This window comes from Muntiacus reevesi, chromosome 18 (assembly GCF_963930625.1).
Source record: "Muntiacus reevesi chromosome 18, mMunRee1.1, whole genome shotgun sequence".
NCBI lineage: Eukaryota > Metazoa > Chordata > Mammalia > Artiodactyla > Cervidae > Muntiacus > Muntiacus reevesi.
Genome location: NC_089266.1, coordinates 50,649,062 through 50,670,412, shown reverse-complemented (window position 1 = coordinate 50,670,412; position 21,351 = coordinate 50,649,062). Strand labels below are relative to the sequence as shown.

Here is a 21,351-nt window from a genome sequence, read left to right as displayed (position 1 = left end):
AATTTAAATCTGAAATAGCAGAGGAGTCTTATTGACCTCCCTAACTATATTGCTTTGTCGTCCTTTACAGCAGCAGAGCTTCTCAAACTTTCACATTTATATGAATAACCCCAGTCACCAGGGGATCTTGTTAAAAATGCATCTTCTGATTTGGTAAGTTTGGGGTAGAGCCCAAAATTCAGCATTTCTAATAAGCTCCCAGGTTATACCAATGATTCTTATCCATGGAATAGCAAATATCTCTAGCCAAAATGTACTGCTTACCTTTCTATGAATCCATCATAAATTCCCGTTTCCATTCCTATGTATGTGTGTGTGCTAAGTCACATCGGTTGTCGTGTCTGACTCTTTGCAACCCTGTGGATTGTAGCCTGCCAGCCTCCTCTGTCCATGGGATTCTCCAGGCAAGAATATTGAAATGTGTTTCAAAGCCCTCCTCCAGAGGATCTTCCTGACCCAGGGATTGAAACTGAGTCTCTTCTGTCTCCTGCATTGGCACACGTGTTCTTTACCACTAGTGCCATTTGTGATGGCACTAGTGGTAAGGTAAATATAAGTATGTTTATATTGTGTTATTCAAAATATAAGTGTCTTTAAAATATTCAAAGTCTGAAAGGAAAAGAACCCTTAAAGCAAGAATAGGACATTATGAAAAAAGAACAAGCAGATTTTTAAAGGAATTAAGTATTCTATAAATGAAAAACATTTTCATTAAAGTTAAAAAATAAAACTTTATTAGAAGGGGTTAAATCTTCTCCAGTTACTTTCTTCATAGTAGGAAGATGGCTTCCAGCAACAGCTAAAACTGCAATTTCCTTGTTTATGTCCCATAGGACATAAAAACTTGTCTAACCATAGAATAAAAATCTTTCCCAGGACTTCCCTGGTGGTCCTGGTGGAGTCTGCTTGCCAATGTGGGGAACGTGGATTCACTCCCTGATCTCGGAGGATCCCACATTCCATGGGGCAACTGGGCCAGGGCGCCACAGCTCCTGAGCCTGTACCCCAGAGCCCGTGAGCTGCAACTGAAGCCCGTGTGCCTGGGGCTCATGCTTCACAGCAAGAGAAGCCACTGCAGTGAAAGGTCTTGCCCCACAACAAAGTGTAGCCCTTGCTCACTGCAACTCGAGAAAGCCTGCCTGCTCAGCGAAGACCCAGTGCAGCCAAAACTAAGTAAATAGTTAATTAATTAAAAAATCTTTCCTTGTAGTGTAATTGGTTTAATACACAGTTGATAGGGAGATGCCATGCATAGCAATAGGATGGATCATCTTTCCCTTGGTTAGTGTGTTCCCTGGGAGAAAGGAGTGAGTACATGAACGAGTAAGTTTTCTTTTAGGAGGAAAAGTAGAGGAATGAATGCTTGGTATGCAACTAATAATGCCTCTATCATGAATAGGCAAATTTCAGATTCAATGAAATATTTTTTTTCAATAAAAATTTTGAAAGTTGTTTAACATCATGCTAGAATACAAATGGAAAATAGGAAAAAAAGCAAAAACCTAACTGCAATTGTTCTGTATACATTTGTCTTCCTTTGTATTTGCTGGGATTATGTCGTTGCATGTTAAAAAATACCCAGCTTAAACTGGCTTAACTTGTAAACAAAGATTTTATTGAAAGCTAATGGAGTCACAGATAGAAAAATAATGCTGAAGGCAGAGTAAAGATACAGATCAACCTCTGAAAAAACTGGAACCAAGAATGTAAAAGTAATGAGAGCTCACTTTCTATCTCTGTTCTGCTCCTTTCTGAGCAATTTTCTTTTCTGTCTCTACAGATTGACTGCCTTTGCTTCCATATTCCATCCAAAGGGAAGCAAGGCTGCTGATAGCTCCAGGATTTTTTTACTTATAGCTTCAGCAGCTGCTGGATAGAGACTGACTCAACTCCTTGGATTCAAATCCCATATAATCTTAGGTGTGCTCTGATCCACCCAGATGCCCACTTCTAGAAGCAATTATAGCCAGGGGTACAAAGTTACATTTTTCAAGATTGTTGCTCCCAGGAAAATAATGTGGAAGCTAGTCAAATAATACTATAGATGTCCTATAAACTGATGACAAAAGATTTAGGATATTCAGTATCTTCATATTGATTGATTGATTTTCACTCAGTCGTGTCTGACTCTCTGCGACCCCATGGACTGTTGCCTACCAGGCTCCTCCGTTCATGGGATTCTCCAGGCAAGAATACTGGAGTGGGTTGCCATTTCCTTCTCCAGGCAATCTTCCCGACTCAGGGATCGAACCCAGGTCTCCCACATTGCAGGCAGATGCTTTAACCTCTGAGCCACCAGGGAAGCCCACTTTGTAGCCATCTTCATATTATGTCCCCCATTAAAAAATGACACTGCATAAGTAGGGCAGAAAATTAGGAAATAGCACTTTTTGTTACCGAGTAACATTAGGTTTCTAAATGGCATGTATTTCATTCCTCAGTAGAATAGTAATTGGAAGTAGGAGAGTTACCTTACTTGGAATAAGAAGGAAGGCGCACCAAAGGTCTCCCATGCTCAAAAATATTTCCCACACATTCTGTAAGTTAAAAATTGTTATGGCTTAAAAGTTAAAAAATGAGTCTGTGCCTATCAGAGCTGATACTTAATAAATATTTAGTATGAGGAATTAAGTATTTCAAATCAATATTTATTTTACATAAAAATGTAACTTTTAAAATTGTAAAAAAAAAAGTAATATGTGGTTAAAGTTTAAGAAATAAAAATAGTGCAAAAAGATCTCTATTAAAAAGTAAAATTCTTCATCTTGAAAGTAATCTTGGTTAGGAGCCATTGATGTGTTCCTTTTTATTTCATTGTTTTTAGTTTATTTTATGCTTTGTGATTAACTTTAAAAAATAATTTTATAATTAGCATACCTTTATTATTTTTTAATTAACATACCTTTATAATGAAGCTAAACATTATAAGAATGTATAAAGAATATAATCTGCTTTTCTTTCCAACCTCAATTGACTGGCAAAGCAGTTTTAACAACTTGGTTACATCCTTCCATCCCATTCTGCATACTGATATACACTTATATGTCTTTTCTGTTAAAAAGGAATTGAGGAGGTAGCTGTGGAGAGACTCAAACATTTGAGTCTGTGGTAATCTAGCCACACGTAACTATTGAACACTTGAAATGTAGCTAGTCAGAATTAAATTGTGCTGAAGTATGAAATAGATGCCAGATTCCTAAGAGTTAGTTTAAAAAAAGAATGTGAAATACCTAACAAATAATTTTTATTGATTACACATACAGTGATAATATTTGGGGTATATTAGGTTAAATAAAATAGATTATTAAAATTGTGTCCATCTTCTTTTAATGTAGCTATAAAAGCTTAAAATTACACATGTGGCTGACATTACCTTTATATTGGGTACTGTTGCTCTGAACTAATAGATGAAGATTCTAACACTCTAATAATTGCATAATAGTAACGGGGATGTGAAGCAATTGATTCATCTTTTCGCATTGATTATATCCAAAGTTTTGTAGCTCATTTTGTTTGTGTTTCACTACTGTATCAAATATTTTTTTTTCTGTGAAGCAAATCATCTAAATTAGTGACTTAAAACAACAACTTTTTATTATTTCTCAGAATTCTGAGAGTTGGCTGGTCAGTTCTCATCTGGGCCAGCTTAGCTGGAACTGGAGGATTTAGAATGGCCTCACTCACATATCTGGGGCCTCAGCTAGGGTGGTTTCCAGGGTCTTCTCCACATGATCTCTCATCCTCCAGGAGGCTGGTCCTCTCTGCAGGAAAGAGCAAGCTCCAGTGTGTAATTACTTTTTAAAACATTTTTTAAAATTTTAAAATAATTTTATTTATTTATTTATGGCTGTGCTGGGTGTTCTTTGCTGCTCAGCCTTTTTCTGTAGTTGCAGTGAGTGGGGGCTACTCTCTGGTTGTGGCGAGCAGGCTTCTCATTGCAGTGGCTTCTCTTGTTGGAGAGCATAGTCTTCAGGGTGCTCCGGCTTCAGAAGTTGCAGCACATGGGCTCGATAGTTGCAGCTCCCAGGCTCTGGAGCACAGGCTCAATAGTTGCTGGGCTTAGTTGGGCTTAGTTGCTCCATGACATATGGGATCCTCCTGGACCAAGGATCAAACCCCCATCTCCTGCATTAGTGGGTGATTCTTCACCACTGAGCCAAGAGGGAAATCCTGCAATTGCTTTTAAACTTCCATTTGTGCCACAGTTGTACCATCCTATTGGTGGAAGACAGTCACCAAGTCCAGGATTCAAGTAGAGAAGTAGACTTTACCTCTCAGTGGAAGGAACAGCAAATCACACTGCAAAAAGGACAAGCATACCAGGAATCATGAATAAATTAAAGGCAGTTACTATGATATGATAGCCATGATAAGAAATACCGAATGTGGTGGGAATGCAAACTAGTATAGCCACTATGGAGAACAGTGTGGAGATTTCTTAAAAAACTGGGAATAGAACTGCCATATGACCCAGCAATACCACTTCTGGGCATACACACCGAGGAAATCAGGTCTGAAAGAGACACGTGCACCCCAATGTTCATCTCAATGTTTATAATAGCCAGGACATGGAAGCAACCTAGATGCCCATCAGCAGACGAATGGATAAGGAAGCTGTGGTACATATACACCATGGAATATTACTCAGCCGTTAAAAAGAATACATTTGAATCAGTTCTAATGAGATGGATGAAACTGGAGCCCATTATAGAGTGAAGTAAGCCAGAAAGATAAAGAACACTACAGCATACTAACACATATATATGGAATTTAGAAAGATGGTAATGATAACCCTATATGCAAAACAGAAAAAGAGACACAGATGTACAGAACAGACTTTTGGACTCTGTGGGAGAAGGCGAGGGTGGGATGTTTCTAGAGAACAGCATCAAAACATGTATATTATCTATAGTGAAACAGATCACCAGCCTAGGCTGGATGCATGAGAGAAGTGCTCGGGCCTGGTGCACTGGGAAGACCCAGAGGAATCGGGTGGAGAGGGAGGTGGGAGGGGGGATCGGGATGGGGAATACATGTAACTCCATGGCTGATTCATGTCAATGTATGACAAAACCCGCTTCAATATTGTAAAGTAATTAGCCTCCAACTAATAAAATAAATGAAAAAAAAAAAAAAGAAATACCGAATGTCATCAATGTATTTATCTTGCATTTTGAGGCCTTTATTTCTGTAGGATAGATTCCTTAAAACTGAGACTGTTAGTTCAAATATTTTCCAAGTTTGTTGAAGCAATTTATATTCCTACCAGCATGTATGAATTTCCTTTACTCAGTACCAGATATTATCACATTTTATGGTTTTTGGAAATCAGTGATAAATGATAACTTATTCTTGTTTTTATTTGCATTTCCTGACTAGTGAGGCTGAGCATTTATTCATATTTTTATTGAATGTTTGAATTTCCTCTTTTGCACCATGCCTATTGTATCCCTTTTCCATTTTTTCTACTGGTCATTTGTTTCTAATTAGTCTGTAGACACTTTTTGAATGCTAGGGACTGTAACTCATATGTTATTAATATAAATATTTTCCCAGTCAATTGTTTGTTTTTATTTTATTTATGCTTTCATGATAGAAAAAACTTAATATGCAAATAGTAAAGCTGTCCTTTCAATTCTTCTCCCCTGTCCCTGGTAATCTCTCTATTTATTTTAATGTCTTAAGTTTTTTTTATTGATGTATAGTTGATTTACAGTGTTGTATTAATTTTTGCTATACAGCAGAGTGACTCAATTATACATATATATACATTTAAAAGTATCTTTTTCCATTATAGTTTATCTCAGAATATTTAATATAGTTTCCTGTGCTATAGAATGGAACCTTGTTGCTTATCCATTCTATATATAATAGTTTGTATCTGCTAACCACAAACTCCCATTCCACCCTTCTCCCACCTCGCTAGGCAACCACAGGTCTGTTCTCTATGTCTGTGAGTCTGTTTCTGCTTCATAGATAGGTTTATTTGAGTTGTATTTTTAGATTCCATATGTGAGTGATATCATATGGTGTTTTTTTCTCTCTGTGACTTCACTTAGTATGATAATATCTAATTCCATCTAGATTGCAGCAAATGGCATTATTTCATTCTTTTCATGGTTGAGTAATATTCCAGTTTGTGTGTGTGTGTGTATTTTTATGTGTGTGTGTATATATATATGTATATCACATCTTCTTTATCCATTCACCTGTCAATGGACATTTAGGTAGTTGCCATGTCTTGGCTATTATGAATAGTGCTGTTGTAAACATAGGGGTGCAAGTATCTTTTTGATTTAGAGTTTTGGATATATGCCTGGGAGTAGGATTGTAGGATATGGTAATTCTATTTTTAGTTTTTTGAGGAACCTCCATACTGTTTTCCATGAGGTTGCTCCAGTGATTCTTCTTAATTAAAGTCTCCCCCACACACCTCCATATTTTTATCATTTTTTATGTAGATATCTAAGTCACTTGAAGTTCATCTTTGTACATGATATGATATAAATACTGAGTTAACAGAATTTTCATTTAACTATGCATAAAATAATCCTTGCTAAAATGTTTTCATCAGATAGGGCTTTTTTTTGATGTGACATAAAGAATGGAAGTAAAAAGTCAGTACTGGTGTGTGACTCTAACATGACATCAAAGATCTAGGCTGCTTCTCACTTTCTGTTCGACAAGCATTAGATTATGATTTTCTTTCTCATGTAATACAGTTTCTATACTCTAAGCGTCACATTTATGTAATAGGAAGAATTTTTCAGGGAAAAGGGTAAGAGGCAAATTCTTTTTTTTTTTTTTTTTTTAATCAAAAAACAATAGCTTTCCTGGAAGTTCTACCCATTAGACTTCTAATTATGTCTCAGTGATTTAGGTCATACTTGGATGGTCTAGTGGTTTTCCCTACTTTCTTCAATTTAAGTCTGAATTTTGCATTAAGGAGTTCATGGTCAAAGCCACAGTCAGATCCCAGTCTTATTTTTGCCGACTGTATAGAGCGTCTCCATCTTTGGGTGCAAAGAATATAATCAGTCTGATTTTGGTATTGACCATCTGGTGATGTCCATGTGTAGAGTCATCTCTTGTGTTGTTGGAAGAGGGTGTTTGCCATGACCAGTGAGTTCTGTTGGCAAAACTCTGTTAGCCTTTGCCCTGCTTCATTTTGTACTCCAAGGCTAAACTTGCCCATTACTCCAAGTATCTCTTGACTTTCTACTTTTTGCTTTCTAGATCCCTATGATGAAAAAGACATCTTTTTTTGGTGTTAGTTCTAGAAGTATTGCAGATCATCATAGAACCACTCAACTTCAGCTTCTTCGGCATTAGTGGTTGGGTCATAGACTCAGATTACTGTGATACTGAATGGTTTCCCTTAAAAATGAACAGACATCATTCTGTAATTTTTGAGATTGCACCCAAGTACTGCGTTTTGGACTCTTTTTTTGACTATGATGGCTACTCCATTTCTTTTAAGGGATTCTTGCCCATAGTAGTAGATATAATGGTCATCTGAATTAAATTCACCCATTCTGTGAATTTAATTCTGTGAATTAGAACAATTCTGTGAATTAGTTCACTCATTCCTAAAATGTCAATATTCACTTTTGCCATCTCCTGTTTGACCACTTCCAATTTACCTTGATTCATGAACCTAACATTTCGGGTTCCTATGCAATATTGTTCTTTACAGCATCCAACTTTACTTCCATCACCAGTCACATCCACAACTGGGTGTTGTTTTTGCTTTGACTCTACCTCATCATTCTTTCTGGGGCTATTTCTCTACTCTTCTCCAGTGACATATCGGGCACCCACTGACCTGGGGAGTTCATCTTTCAGTGTCCTATCCTTTTGCCTTTTCATACTGTTCATGGGGTTCTCAAGGCAAGCTTGCTGATAAGACAAAGTGCCTTTAGAACTATGGACAGAAGTTCGTGACATTGTACAGGAAAGTGAAAGTGAAAGCTGCTCAGTCATGTATGACTCTTTGCGACCCCACGGACTAACAGTCCATGGAATTCTCCAGGCCAGAATACTGGAGGGGGTAGCCTTTCCCTTCTCCAGGCGATCTTCCCAACCCAGGGATTGAACCCAGGTTTCCCTCATTGCAGGCTCATTCCTTACCAGCTGAGCCACAAGGGAAGCTGAAGAATACTGGAGTGGGTAGCCTGTCCATTCTCCAGTGGATCTTCCTGACCCAGGAATCGAACTGGGGTCTCCTTCATTGCAGGCGGATTCCTTACCAACTGAGTTATGAGGGAAGCCCATTGTACAGGAGGCGGTGATTGAAACCATCACCAAGAAAAAGAAATGCAAAGAGGCAGAATGGTTGTCTGAGAAGGCCTTACATATAGCTGAGAGAAGAAGAGAAGCAAAAGGCAAAGGAGAAATGGAAAGATATATCCATCTGAAAGCAGAGTTCCGAAGAACAGCAAGGACCGATAAGAAAGCCTTCCTAAGTGATCATAAATAGGAAAACAATAGAATGGGAAAGACTAGAGATCTCATCAAATTAGAGATACCAAGGGAACATTTCATACAAAGATGGTCACAATAAAGAATAGAAATGCTATGGACCTAACAGAAGCAGAAGATACTAAGAAGAGGTAGCAAGAATACACAGAAGAGCTATACAAAAAAGATCTGAGGAGTCGGGTGGAGAGGGAGGTGGGAGGGGGGATCGGGATGGGGAATACGTGTAACTCTATGGCTGATTCATGTCAATGTATGACAAAACCCACTGAAATGTTGTGAAGTGATTGGCCTCCAACTAATAAAATAATATTAAAAAAAAAAAAAAAAAGATCTTAAGACCCCTATAACCACCACGGTGTGATCACTCACCTAGAGCCAGACATCCTGGAGTGTGAAGTCAAGTGGGCCTTAGAAAGCATCACTATGAACAAAGCTAGTGGAGGTGACAGAATTTCAGCTGAGCTATTTCAAATCCTAAAATATGATGCTATGAAAGTGCTGCACTTAGACCAGCAAATTTTGAAAACATAGCAGTGGCCACAGGAATGGAAAAGGTCAGTATTCATTCCAATTCCAAAGAAAGGGAATGCCAAGGAATGATCAAACTACTGCACAATTGCACTCTCCTCACATGCTAGCAAAGTAATGATCAAAATTCTCCAAAGTAGGTTTCAACAGTATGTGAACTGAGAACTTCCAGATGTTCAACCTGGATTTAGAAAAGGCAGAGGACCCAGAGATCAAATTGCCAAAATCCGCTGGATTATGGAAAAAGCAAGGGAATTCTTAAAAAAACTTCTGCTTTATTGACTATGCCAAAGCCTTTGACTGTGTGGATCACAACAAACTGTGGAAAATTCTTCGAGAGATGGGAATACCAGACCACATCACCTGCCTCCTGAGAAATCTATATGCAGGTCAAGAAGCAACGGCTAGAACCGGACATGGAACAATGGACTGGTTCCAAATTGGGAAAGGAGTATGTCAAGGCTGTATATTGTCACCCTCCTTATTTAACTTATATGCAGAGTACATCATGTGAAATGCCAGGCTGGATGAAGCACAAGCTGAAATCAAGATTGCCGGGAGAAATATCAATAACCTCAGATAAGCAGATGACACCACACTTATGGCAGAAAGTGAAGAAGTAGCAAAGAGTCTCTTGATGAATGTGAAAGAGGAGAGTGAAAAAGTTGGCTTAAAACTCAACATTCAGAAAACTAAGATCATGGCATCTGGTCCCATCACTTCATGGCAGATAGATGAGGAAACCATGGAAACAGTGACAGACTTTATTTTGGGGGGCTCCAAAATCACTGCAGATGGTGACTGCAGCCATGAGATTTAAAAGACACTTGCTCCTTGGAAGAAAAGTTATGACCAACCTAGACAGCATATTAAAAAGCAGAGACATTACTTTACCAACAAAGGTCTGTCTAGTCAAAACTATGGTTTTTCCAGTAGTCACGTATGGATGTGAGAGTTGGACTATAAAGAAAGCTGAGTGTCAAAGAATTGGTCCTTTTGAATTGTGGTGTTGGAGAAGACTCTTGAGAGTCCCTTAGACAGCAAGGAGACTCAATCTGTCCATCCTAAAGGAAATCAGTCCTGAATATTCATTGGAAGGACTGATGCTAAAGCTGAAACTCCCCATACTTTGGCCACCTGATGCAAAGAACTGACTCACTAGAAAAGACCCTGATGCTGGGCAAGATGAAGGTGGGAGGAGAAGGGGACAACAGAGGATGAGATGGTTGGATGGCATCACTGACTCGATGGACATGAGTTTGAGTAAGCTCTAGGAGTTGGTGATGGACAGGGAAGCCTGGTGTGCTCTAGTACATGGGGTTGCAAAGAATCGGACACGACTGAGTGACTGAACTGAACTGAACTGAGGGAGTTGAACAGTTGACTGAACACACTGCTAGCCTAAACAAAATCAGGGTTCTGAATGGAATTCGTATTGCAGCTATCAGTTTCTGCCATAAGAAATAGGTTTATTTTCTTCCAAATATATACTCAGTTATTCCAGCACCCTATAATATGTAAACCATCTTGATTCTTTGATAGATTCTCCTATATAGTTTAATCAATTTTGGACTCTCCTTACTTTCCACTGATTATTTTTCTATTCCTGTGCCAATAATATACGGTTTTGTTTACTATAGCTTCGTTTGAAGTTGAATTGTGATAAGACATATCTCCCTTCACTGGTGTTCTTTACCATATACTCTTGATTAGTCTCAGGTATTCTTCCACATGAATGTTAGTGTTATTGCCCAATAAAGTCAATGTATCAATCAGTACATTATTGATGTAAAATCAGTATATTCTGACTGGATTTGTATGCATATGTTAGTTAAAAATAAATGTATTCTGGTTGGATTGCTAATTTGGGAATAATTGACATCTTTATGATTTTAATCCTTCTTATTCAAGAAGATGATATATCTTTTTCTAAGTAGTATTTTCATGTCATTTTGAAAGGTCTAAGTTTTTATTTTTATGCAGCCAAAATGTATAAAATTTTTTTCTTTATACAATCTGAATTTGGTAACACATGCTTGAAAAGGCCTTTTCCACTCCAAGATTATAAAAATATTCATCCATGTTCCCCTCAGTATTTTTGTGCTTTCATATTTTATCTTTAAATTTTGATACATATGGACTTTATTTTGGCATAAAGTAATGATTCAGCTTTAAAAAAGTCTAACCAGTTGTCTCATTACATTTATTGAATAAGTCATCTTTCTCCCACGATCTGGAATGCTAACTTTTATCATATATTGGGTTCAGTGTATATTTGGGTCCAGATTTCTTTTTGCCATTTGTCCTGTTTCTATTCTAATACAGTAAATATTCAGCCTCTTTAGAGAGCTGGGTGATTTTACCAAGATGATTAACCTTTAATTCCCTGTGAAATCAATATTTTTCTTCCTAGCAAAGATGATTTCTCCTGTGTTTGAATTTGGCAGAGAAGCCGCTTTTCCTTTCCCCAGGGACAGCAGCTAGTCTTCATTACCTTAGAGTAGGGATGAACATCTATATTAGAGGACACACATGAGTTCTGAGGTATTTTAATGTTATTAATTCAGAAACCAAGGATGCCTGCGTCCCTTTGCCCCTTTGGTGTCCCAGACTGAGTAACTTTAGGGAGCTACATGCAAGGATGAGAGTATAATAACTTTCTCTGGGGAGATATTATGTCAGCTGTTTCTTCTTTCTCCAAAACTAGTTGTTTTGAAGGAGACCCAAGGGAACCTCAGTAAGAGGTGGGAAGGAATAGAGACCTGAGTCAGGAAGAAGATTCAGATAAGACCCAGTAAGTGCCTTGAATTCTGACTGGTCATGTTAACCACTCCTCCTAAGAGCTTATGGGCCCAGGAAGGCCTTTTGGGGTCAGTAGCATGAGGAGATGGAGCAGAAGTGTTCCCTTCCCCTGAAATCTGCAAAAGTAAACCATATACCTCCAGTGTAACCAAAATGTCCCAGAATTGAAATGTTAAGATGAGGTTGGTAGTAGTTGTGGTGGGAGCCAGTGTCCCCTTAGTCTTTTTGTGTTCTCAATCTATGCATTTTCACAACTTTTACAAAGTCCAGTGCCTTAGAATTTCTCACCAAAAACTTCAATAATTACCTTTAGGGTAATTGACCTCCTAGTTGTGAGTATCTTCCACAGTCTCTCTGAAAATATTATTACTTCGGGATCTTTTTTGAGGTAGTTTTTTGATGCCGTAATTCTAGGTTGACAGTTGCTTTCTTCTCAGACTTTAAAGATATTATTCCACTGTCTTCTGGCTTCTATTATTGCCATTGAGAAATGTCCTGTTATTTTCATTTGTTCCTTTGTAGGTAAGTTGTATTTTACTCTAGCTGTTTTAGGATCTTTTTCTTACCTTTGGTTTTACAATGGTGTGTCTTGGCATGGATTTCTTTTTATTTAGAGTGGGATTCATTTAGTTTCTTCAAACTCAGGATTTGAATTTCATAAATTCTAGAAGATTCTCAGTCATAATTTCTTGAATATGACCTCTCCTCTGTTCTGTCCATTTTCTCCTTCTGGTGCCAGATGCACATTGGACCTTTGCACTTCATCATCTATGACCAGTAATTTCTCTTTCATCTTTCCATTTCTTTGTCTCTATGGTATATTTGGGGCTTCCCTGGTGGCTCAGTCAGTGAAGAATCTGCCTGCAATGCAGGAGACCTGTGTTCGATCCCTGAGTTGGGAAGATTCCCTGAAGAAGGAAATGGTAACCCACTCCAGTATTCTTGCATGGGAAATCCCATGGACAAAGAAGCCTGGTGGGTTACAGCCCATGGGAATTGCAAGAGTCAGACATAACTTAGCGACTAAACCACAACCACCACCACAATGGTATATTCTAGGTAACTTCTTTGGGACTGTCTTATAAATCACTAATTATTCTGCTGTTTAATCTTTCCATTGATTTTATACTTTTAAATATTATATTTTTGATTCAAAAATTCTGTTTGGTTTTCTAATCACCACCCACTCTCGTGCTGTTTTTCTCTCTCTTTTTTTTTTTTTTTTTGACTGTGCAGCAGGATCTCAATTTCTTGATCAGAGATTGAACCCAGGCCTTGGCAGTGAAAACACCAAATGCTAACCAGTAGATCACCAGGGAGCCCCCATTCTCAGGCTATTCTAACCTTGAAGTTTCCCAAATGTTGACAGTAGTTAAAGTTGGTTGATGGGTATGCAGAGGATTCACTATGCTTTTTTAAATCTACTTTTGATGTGTTAAATAATTTCTATGATGTGTAAAAATTGGAGAGGAAGTGTATGTCATCAAACTTGCAAAGGTTGGAGATAACTGAATAATAGGCCACATGAAACCATGGAAATTTACATTGGAACTTGGAGAAGACAGAATTGTGGGACATGGAACCTTTCTTGGAATACCATGGCAGATTCTGAGTGGATAGAGGACAGCAGGAAGGGGGTCTGTGATATGTTGTTGTTCATCGTTGTTCAGTTGCCAAGTCATGTCCAACTCTTTACAACCCCAAGGACAGCAGCATGCTGGACTTCCCTGTCCCTCACCATCTCCTGAAGTTTGCCCAAGTTCATGCCCACTGAATCAGTGATGCCATCCAACCATCTCATCCTCTGTTGCCCTCTTCTCCTTCTGCCTTCAATCTTTCCCAGCATCAGGGTCTTTTCCAATGAGTCAGCTCTTTACATCAGGAGGCCAAAGTATTGGAGCTTCAGCTTTAGCATCCATTCTTCCAATGAATATTCAGGGTTAACTTCTTTTCGGATTGATTGGTTTGCTCTCCTTGCTGTCCAAGGGACTCTCAAGAGTCTTCTCCACACCACAGTTTGAAAACATCGATTCTTCGGCACTCTGCCTTCTTTATGGTCCAACTCTCACATCCATACATGATTACTGGAAAGACCATAGCCTTGACTATACAGACCTTTGTTGGCAAAGTGATGTCTCTGTTTTTTAATGCACTGTCTAGGTTTGTCGTAGTTTTCCTTCCAAGAAGCAGTCATCTTCTAATTTCATGACTGCAGTCACCATCCGCAGTGATTTTAGAGCCCAAGAAGAGGAAATCTGTCCCTTAGATGTGGGATATGTGATTTGTGGGTCTATTCAATTTTCTACAGGGCCTAGAATCAGATAATCACCTCATATACTATAATGTGTACCTTTGAACATCATATGTTTGCTGGTGTTATTAGTTTCAGGGATTTAGGAAAGGTGTAATGCTGGCTTCTGCTGGGTTAGTATAATTGCTCCATTCTGGCTAATCTAGAATAGTTAATCTGACCTCTTGACTTAACTGGTATCCACAGCCAATGTGTGCCCTGCCTGACATTGACTAAGGTAAAGAAGGTAAGAGGCAATGAGGAAAAGAATAGTTCAGACTTCTTTTCTTAGGTAACATAATTCTCTCTTCCCACGTTCTCTCCTGTCATGAAACTTTGAAGAACATTTTTAATTTAAAAAAGTTAGAGTAGTAGTAGAGCCTCACATTCAAAGATCTTCCGTACACAAGGCGACGCCTAAAGTATGTCCTTGAATCACCAAGGTTTCTCTTGCAAACGTTTTAACAACATTTCTCTGTTTTAAAAGTTGTGGTTAAGTATGTCATGTTATTAGATCTTTAAAGAAACCCTCTTGGGTGAGGCATTTATTACTAAGTCATTTTATAAAAGGAGAAAAAAAACAGTACCTTTTGCTTTACTTTAGTAAATTCAGGTTCCTCAGTTTGACATCTCATTCCTGGCACATAGTGGGGGCCCTCAAAAATACTTGTTGGATAAGTGCCATATAAAATATTGTTGAATTTATGAGATTTTTTATTTTATATACAGTTCCAAAAAAATGAAATTCTCTTTTGGCGTTGGCGTCCTCAAATATAGTCTTTTTGAGTAGGAAGAAGTCTCCTTGCAATGATTTAGACAAGTAAATTTTTATTTGGAAAAACTGAGTTAGAATTGGTGCCTTGAGCTGTTATCCACCCTCCAAAAATGTATAGTCAGGTTATCATATATAATTGACAACTTAATTGGCTACAGCTTTTCATTAAGGTATGATAATAAAATCATATTATAGTGAAAAACTTATCTTAGAAGTTTTAAGGAAAAAAACTCAAGTTACTAACATTTGAACTGGGGCAAATAATAACTTCATTACTTTAGGATAAAATTTGGCATATGAAAAGTTTGATAATGAACTGTAGTAGGATTAATCACACTCTTCAGCATTTGCTGAGTGATACTTGAAGCTATTATAAATGGGAAATAAATTATAATTGTATTGCTGCTGAGATTACTATCTTTCCCAGAAATCTGAAACATTACAGCAAAGACACACATGAGGGCACTCTAATCAGTCAGAACTGGAAGTGCGTAAGTATTTGTTACCAGGAGTGAGAATTTAAAGAAGTCAAAACCACTTCTACACTTTTCAGATGGAAAAACTAATGCACAAAGAGATTGTGAGTCTAGTGCCCTATTCTTTAGAGTAAATAGATTGAGTATTCAACTTTTTAAAAAGATCGTGCAGCAGTCCTTTGTCAGTGAATTTGTGCTAGAGAATTTTGACTCTTACCTCAGCAATACTTTATTTAAAATCTTTACCCATGGCATGATATAATGTATCTGTGAGATGTAACAGTTAAAACATTTATTTTTATGAATTTTTGCTCCACAAAATGTTAATTGTGCTTTTTTTTATGGCTTAAAGCTCAACTGATTTCTTTGGTTACGATCCTTAGTCTTTTCCCCATCTCTGATATGTTCCGAGATTGTTCTTTGTCTTTCATATAAATATAGAGGCTAGAGGAATTGCTGTAATAGTTAATAGAACATGAAAGAGATAGCATGGAAAGTTGCCTCTCTCAGAAGATCACTGACTCTTTCACGGTAGAGACACAGCAGGCACAGGTGCCCCTCAGTGAGAGAGCTGAAAGAGTAAATATTATGACCCCACCTTCCTTCCCACTCTGATCTCCTGCCTGGGTTCGCTGTTGGCCAAACTCAACCAAAGCCTGAGAACCCTTTTGATGTGGTCTGTTAGATCAGCCTCTATGGGCAGGGCACATAATGGAGAAGGATGGAGAGTGAATCTGGAAGGATAAATAAAAGACATGTCAGCTTTAACAGCGTCGTCTTTTAGGCTTTGAAATAGCTCAACTGGAATTCCATCACCTCCACTAGCTTTGTTCCTAATGATGCTTCCTGAGGCCCACTTGAGTTTGCATTCCAGGATGTCTGGCTCTAGTTCAGTGATCACACCATCCTGGTTATCTGGGTCATGAAGATCTTTTTTTGTGCTTCTGTGTATTCTTGCCACCTCTTCTTATTATCTTCTGCTTCTGTTAGGTCCATAGCGTTTCTGTCCTTTGTTGTGCCCATGAAATGTTCCCTTGGTATCTCTAATTTGCTTGAAGAGATCTCTAGTCTGTCCCATTCTATTGTTCTCCTCTCTGTCTTTGCATTGATCTCTTAGGAAGGCTTTCTTGTCTCTCCTTGCTGTTCTTTGGAACTCTGCATTCAAATAGGTATATCTTTCCTTTTCTCCTTTGCCTTTAGCTTCTCTTCTTTTCTCAGCTATTTGTAAGGCCTCCTCAGACAACCATTTTGCCTTTTTGCATTTCTTTTCCTTGGGGATGGTCTTGATCACTGCCTCCTGTACAATGTCACGAACCTCTGTCCATAGTTCTTCAGATACTCTATCAGATCTAATCCCTTGAATCTATTTCTTACTTCCACTGTATTAAATTAAGGGATTTGATTTAGGTCATATCTGAATGGTCTAGTGGCTTTCCCTACTTTCTTTGATTTAAGTCTGAATTTGGCAGTAAAGAGTTCATGATCTGAGCCATAGTCAGTTCCCGGTCTTGTTTTTGCTGACTGTATAGAGCTTCTCCATCGTTGGCTGCAAAGAATATAATCAATCTGATTTTGATATTGACCATCTGGTGATGTCCATGCGTAGAGTCATCTCTTGTGTTGTTGGAAGAGGGTGTTTGCTATGACCAGTGCGTTCTCTTGACAAAACTCTGTTAACCTTTCCCCTGCTTCATTTTGTACTCCAAGGCCAAACTTGCCTGTTACTCCAGGTATCTCTTGACTTTCTTCTTTTGTGTTTCAGTTCCTTATGATGAAAAGGACATCTTTTTTTGGTGTTAGTTCTAGAAGGTCTTGTAGGTCTTCATAGAACTGTTCAACTTCAGCTTCTTCAGCATTACTGGTCAGGATTACTGTGATATTGAATGGTTTGCCCTGGAAATGAACAGAGATCATTCTGTCACTTTTGAGATTGCATCCAAGTACTGCATTTTGGACTCTTTTATTGACTCTGAGGGCTACTCCATTTCTTTTAAGAAACTCTTGCCCACAGTAGTGGATATAATGGTCATCTGAGTTAAATTTGCCCACTCCAGTCCATCTTAGTTCACTCTTGCCATCTCCTGTTTGACCACTTCCAATTTACCTTGATTCATGGACCTAACATTCCAGGTTCCTATGCAATATTGTTCTTTACAGCATTAGACTTAACTTCCATCACCAGTCACATCCACAACTGGGTGATGCTTTTGCTTTCGCTCCACCTCTTCATTCTTTCTGGAGTTATTTCTCCACTCTTCTCCAGTAGCATAGTGGGCATCTACCGACCTGGGGAGTTCATCTTTCAGTGTCATGTCTTTTTGCCTTTTCACACTGTTCATGGAGTTCTCAAGGCAAGAATATCGAAGTGGTTTGCCACTCCCTCCTCCAGTGGACTACATTTTGTCAGAACTCTCCACTATGACCCGTCCTTCTTGGGTGGCCCTACATGGCATGGCTTGTAGTTTCATTGAGTTAGACAAGGCTGTGGTCCATATGATCAGTTTGATTAGTAGTCACATATGGATGTGAGAGTTGGATGTGTGGAGAGTTGGATGTGTTGAGAGTAGGTGTGTATGGATGTGAGAGTCATGTATGGATGTTTCCAGTAGTCATGTATTGATATGAGAGTTGGACTAGAAAGAAAGCTGAGCACTGAAGAACTGATGCTTTTGAACTGTGGTGTTGGAGAAGACTCTTGAGAGTCCCTTGGGCTGCAAGGAGGTCCAACCAGTCCATCCTAAAGGAAGTCAGTCCTGAATATTCATTGGGAGGACTGATGCTGAAGCTGAAACTCCAGTACTTTGACCACCTGATGCAAAGAGCCAACTCATTAGAAAAGACCCTGATGCTGGGCAAGATTGAAGGTAGGAGGAGAAGGGGACAACAGAGGATAAGATGGTTGGATGGCATCACTGATTCGATGGACATGAGTTTGAGCAAACTCCAGGATGGACAAGGAAGCATCATGTGCTGCAATCCATGGGGTCGCAAAGAGTCAGACATGACTGAGTGACAGAACTGAACTGATGTTAACTACTGTATTTGTAGCACCTAGAACATTGTGAGACATAATTTTTTTGACATATATAATCAAGGTTTTTTAAAAAAAATTTATTGGAGTATAGCTGGATTTACAATGTTGTGTTAGTTTCAGTACATAGCAAAGTGAACCAGTTATACACATATCCATATATATCCATTCTTTTTTTAGATTCTTTTTCCATATAGACCATTAAAGAGTACTGAATAGAGTTCCATATGCCATATGTATGTTCTTCTTAGTTATCTATTTTATATATAACAGTGTATATATGTCAATACCAGTCTCCCAATTTATCCCTCCCCACTTAATGTAACAGCTTTATTAAAGTATAAGTCACATATCAAACAACTGACCCATTTAAAGTGTATAATTCAATGGGTTTTAGTAGACTCACATTATTAAGAGCTGTGCAACTGTTATTATAATTAATTTTAGAACATTTCCTCGCCCTCAGGAAGAAATCCCATGTCCATTACTTGTCACTCCTATTTTGTCCATACTCTGGCCCTGGGAAACCACTAATCTACTTTCTGTCTCTATAGGATTTGCCTATTCTGGATATTTTGTATAAATAGAATCTTAAAATGGATAATCATTTTTTTATAGGGGAAATAAAATCTTTTTAAAAAAATTTATTTTGATTGGAGGATAATACAAGTACTGTGATGGTTTTAATCTTTTATGACTGGTTTCTTTGGTTTGGCATGTTTTCAGGGTTCATCCATGTTGTAGCATGTATCAATATTTCATCCCTTTTTATTGCTCAACAGTATTACATTATGTGAATATATTGCATTTTGTGTATTCAGTCATCAGATGATGGGTATTTGAATTGTTTCTGCTTTTTGGCTACTATGAATAATGCTGCTATGAACATTTGTTTTTAAGTTTTTGTGTGGACATGCTTTCATTTCTCTTGGAAATATGCCTAGAAGTGGGATTGATGGATCATATGGTGACTATTGGGGCTTCCCAGGTGGTGCTAGAGGTAAAGAATCTGCCTGCCAATGCAGGAGAAGTAAGAGACACGGGTTCAATCTTTGGGTTCAGAAGATCCCCTGGAAGAGAGCATGGCAGCCCACTCCACTATTCTTGCCTGGAGAATCCCATGGACAGAGGAGCCAGGCAAGCTATAGTCCATGGGATTGCAAAGAGTCAGACATGACTGAAGTGACTTAGTACGCACGGTATACATTTAACATTTTGAAGAACCGCCAGACTGTTTTCAAAGCGAATGTACCATTTTACATTCCCACCAGCAATGTATTAGGGTTCCAGTTTCTCCACACCTCTCCAACACTTATTATTATCTTTTCTGTTATAGCCATCCTAGTGAATGTGAAGTGGTATCTTACTGTGGTTTTGATTTATATTTGCCTGATGGCCAATCATATTGAGTATCTTTTCATGTGCTTTAGGCCATTTGTATGTTTTCTTTGAAGAAATGTCTGTTCAAATCTTCTGCTTATTCTTATACAGCATTATTTTTTTCTTTTTAAAATGAACTTTTAGGGTGGCGGAGTCGGCATTGGCTGCAGCGGGAGACTTTGACGCGATGTCTCACACCATCTTGCTGGTACAGCCTACCAAGAGGCCAGAAGGCAGAACTTACGCTGACTATGAATCTGTGAATGAGTGTATGGAAGGTGTTTGTAAAATGTATGAAGAACATCTGAAGAGAATGAATCCCAACAGCCCCTCTATCACATATGATATCAGTCAGTTGTTTGATTTTATTGATGACCTGGCAGACCTCAGCTGCCTTGTTTACCGAGCTGATACCCAGACATACCAGCCTTATAACAAAGATTGGATTAAAGAGAAGATCTATGTGCTCCTTCGTCGACAGGCCCAACAGGCTGGGAAATAGTTGAGTTTGGAAGCATTAGGGGAACGGGGGTGGGCTTGGAACACAGATGTGTGCAGTGTGCTGTAGTGGAAGTTTTGTATTATAGTTATCCTGTTTCCATTTTGGTATACCCTAGCCAGAATTGAATGTATTAGATAAAATGTGATGATCTTGTCCAATCTGAAAACCCCTTTGCCCCCCTCCCCCCTTTTTTTTACTTAAACATTTTTATGATGATTTAGATGGAAGTTGGTTTTTGTCAGTTAACGTTGGTTCCAGTCCCTCAAACTGTTCATACCTACTTTATAACATCCACTGTACTAATCCTCCTTCAAATTGGGGTGGGGAGTGGAGGCGCAGTTTAGTTACATCCTCAAGATAAAGTCTTGGTGAAAAACAAATAAATGTTCTTTAGTTATATTTTTTAAAAAAATGAACTTTTAGGTGTTCTTTATATAATCTAGCTACAAATCCATTATAAATATATGATTTAAAAATATTTTCCCCATATATTTGTGAGTTGTCACAAAAGTTTTTAATTTTTATAAAGTCCAGTTTATCTGTTTTTCCTTTTGTCTCTTGTGTTTTGATGTCATATCTAAGAAGACTTTGCCTAACCTAAGAGCACAAAGATTTACTCCTGTATTTTTTACTTTATCTATTTTGGCTGCTATAACAAAAATATCATAAAAACAAGAGAAACTTCTACGTGGCTGATAACAACAGAAATTTATTTCTCATTCTTCTATAGTCTGTGAAGGCCAAGATTAAGATGCTGGCAAATTTGTTATCTGATAAGGACCTATTTCCTGATTCATAGACTGCTGTCTCTTGCTGTATCCTCAGATGGCAGAAAGGGCAAGGGAGCTCTCTGGGGTCTCATTATAAGGGCGCTAATCCCGTTTATGAGGGCTTCATCTTCATCACCTGGTCACTTCCCAAAGGTTCACTTCTAAATACCATCACTTTGGATGTTGAGACTTGGTATATGAATTTCAAGGGATACAAACATTCAGTCTATTGCAGTTTTCTTTTGTGAATTTTACAGTTTCAACTGTCATATCTAGGTCTATGATCCATTTTGAGTAAATTTTACACATAGAAATT

The 21,351-nt window shown here is 38.2% G+C and overlaps 1 protein-coding gene across 1 annotated transcript in view; it reads left to right on the top strand.

Moving 5' to 3' along the window:
• The window catches only part of LOC136149129 (enhancer of rudimentary homolog), a 42,538-nt gene extending 21,861 nt beyond the window's left edge, over positions 1-20,677 (top strand). The window contains exon 3 of the mRNA XM_065909095.1: positions 19,908-20,677. Within this exon, the coding sequence (XP_065765167.1) occupies positions 19,908-20,265 (358 nt within the window). The 3' untranslated portion in view covers positions 20,266-20,677. The remainder of the gene's footprint in view (positions 1-19,907) is intronic.
• The last annotated feature ends 674 nt before the right edge of the window (positions 20,678-21,351 follow it).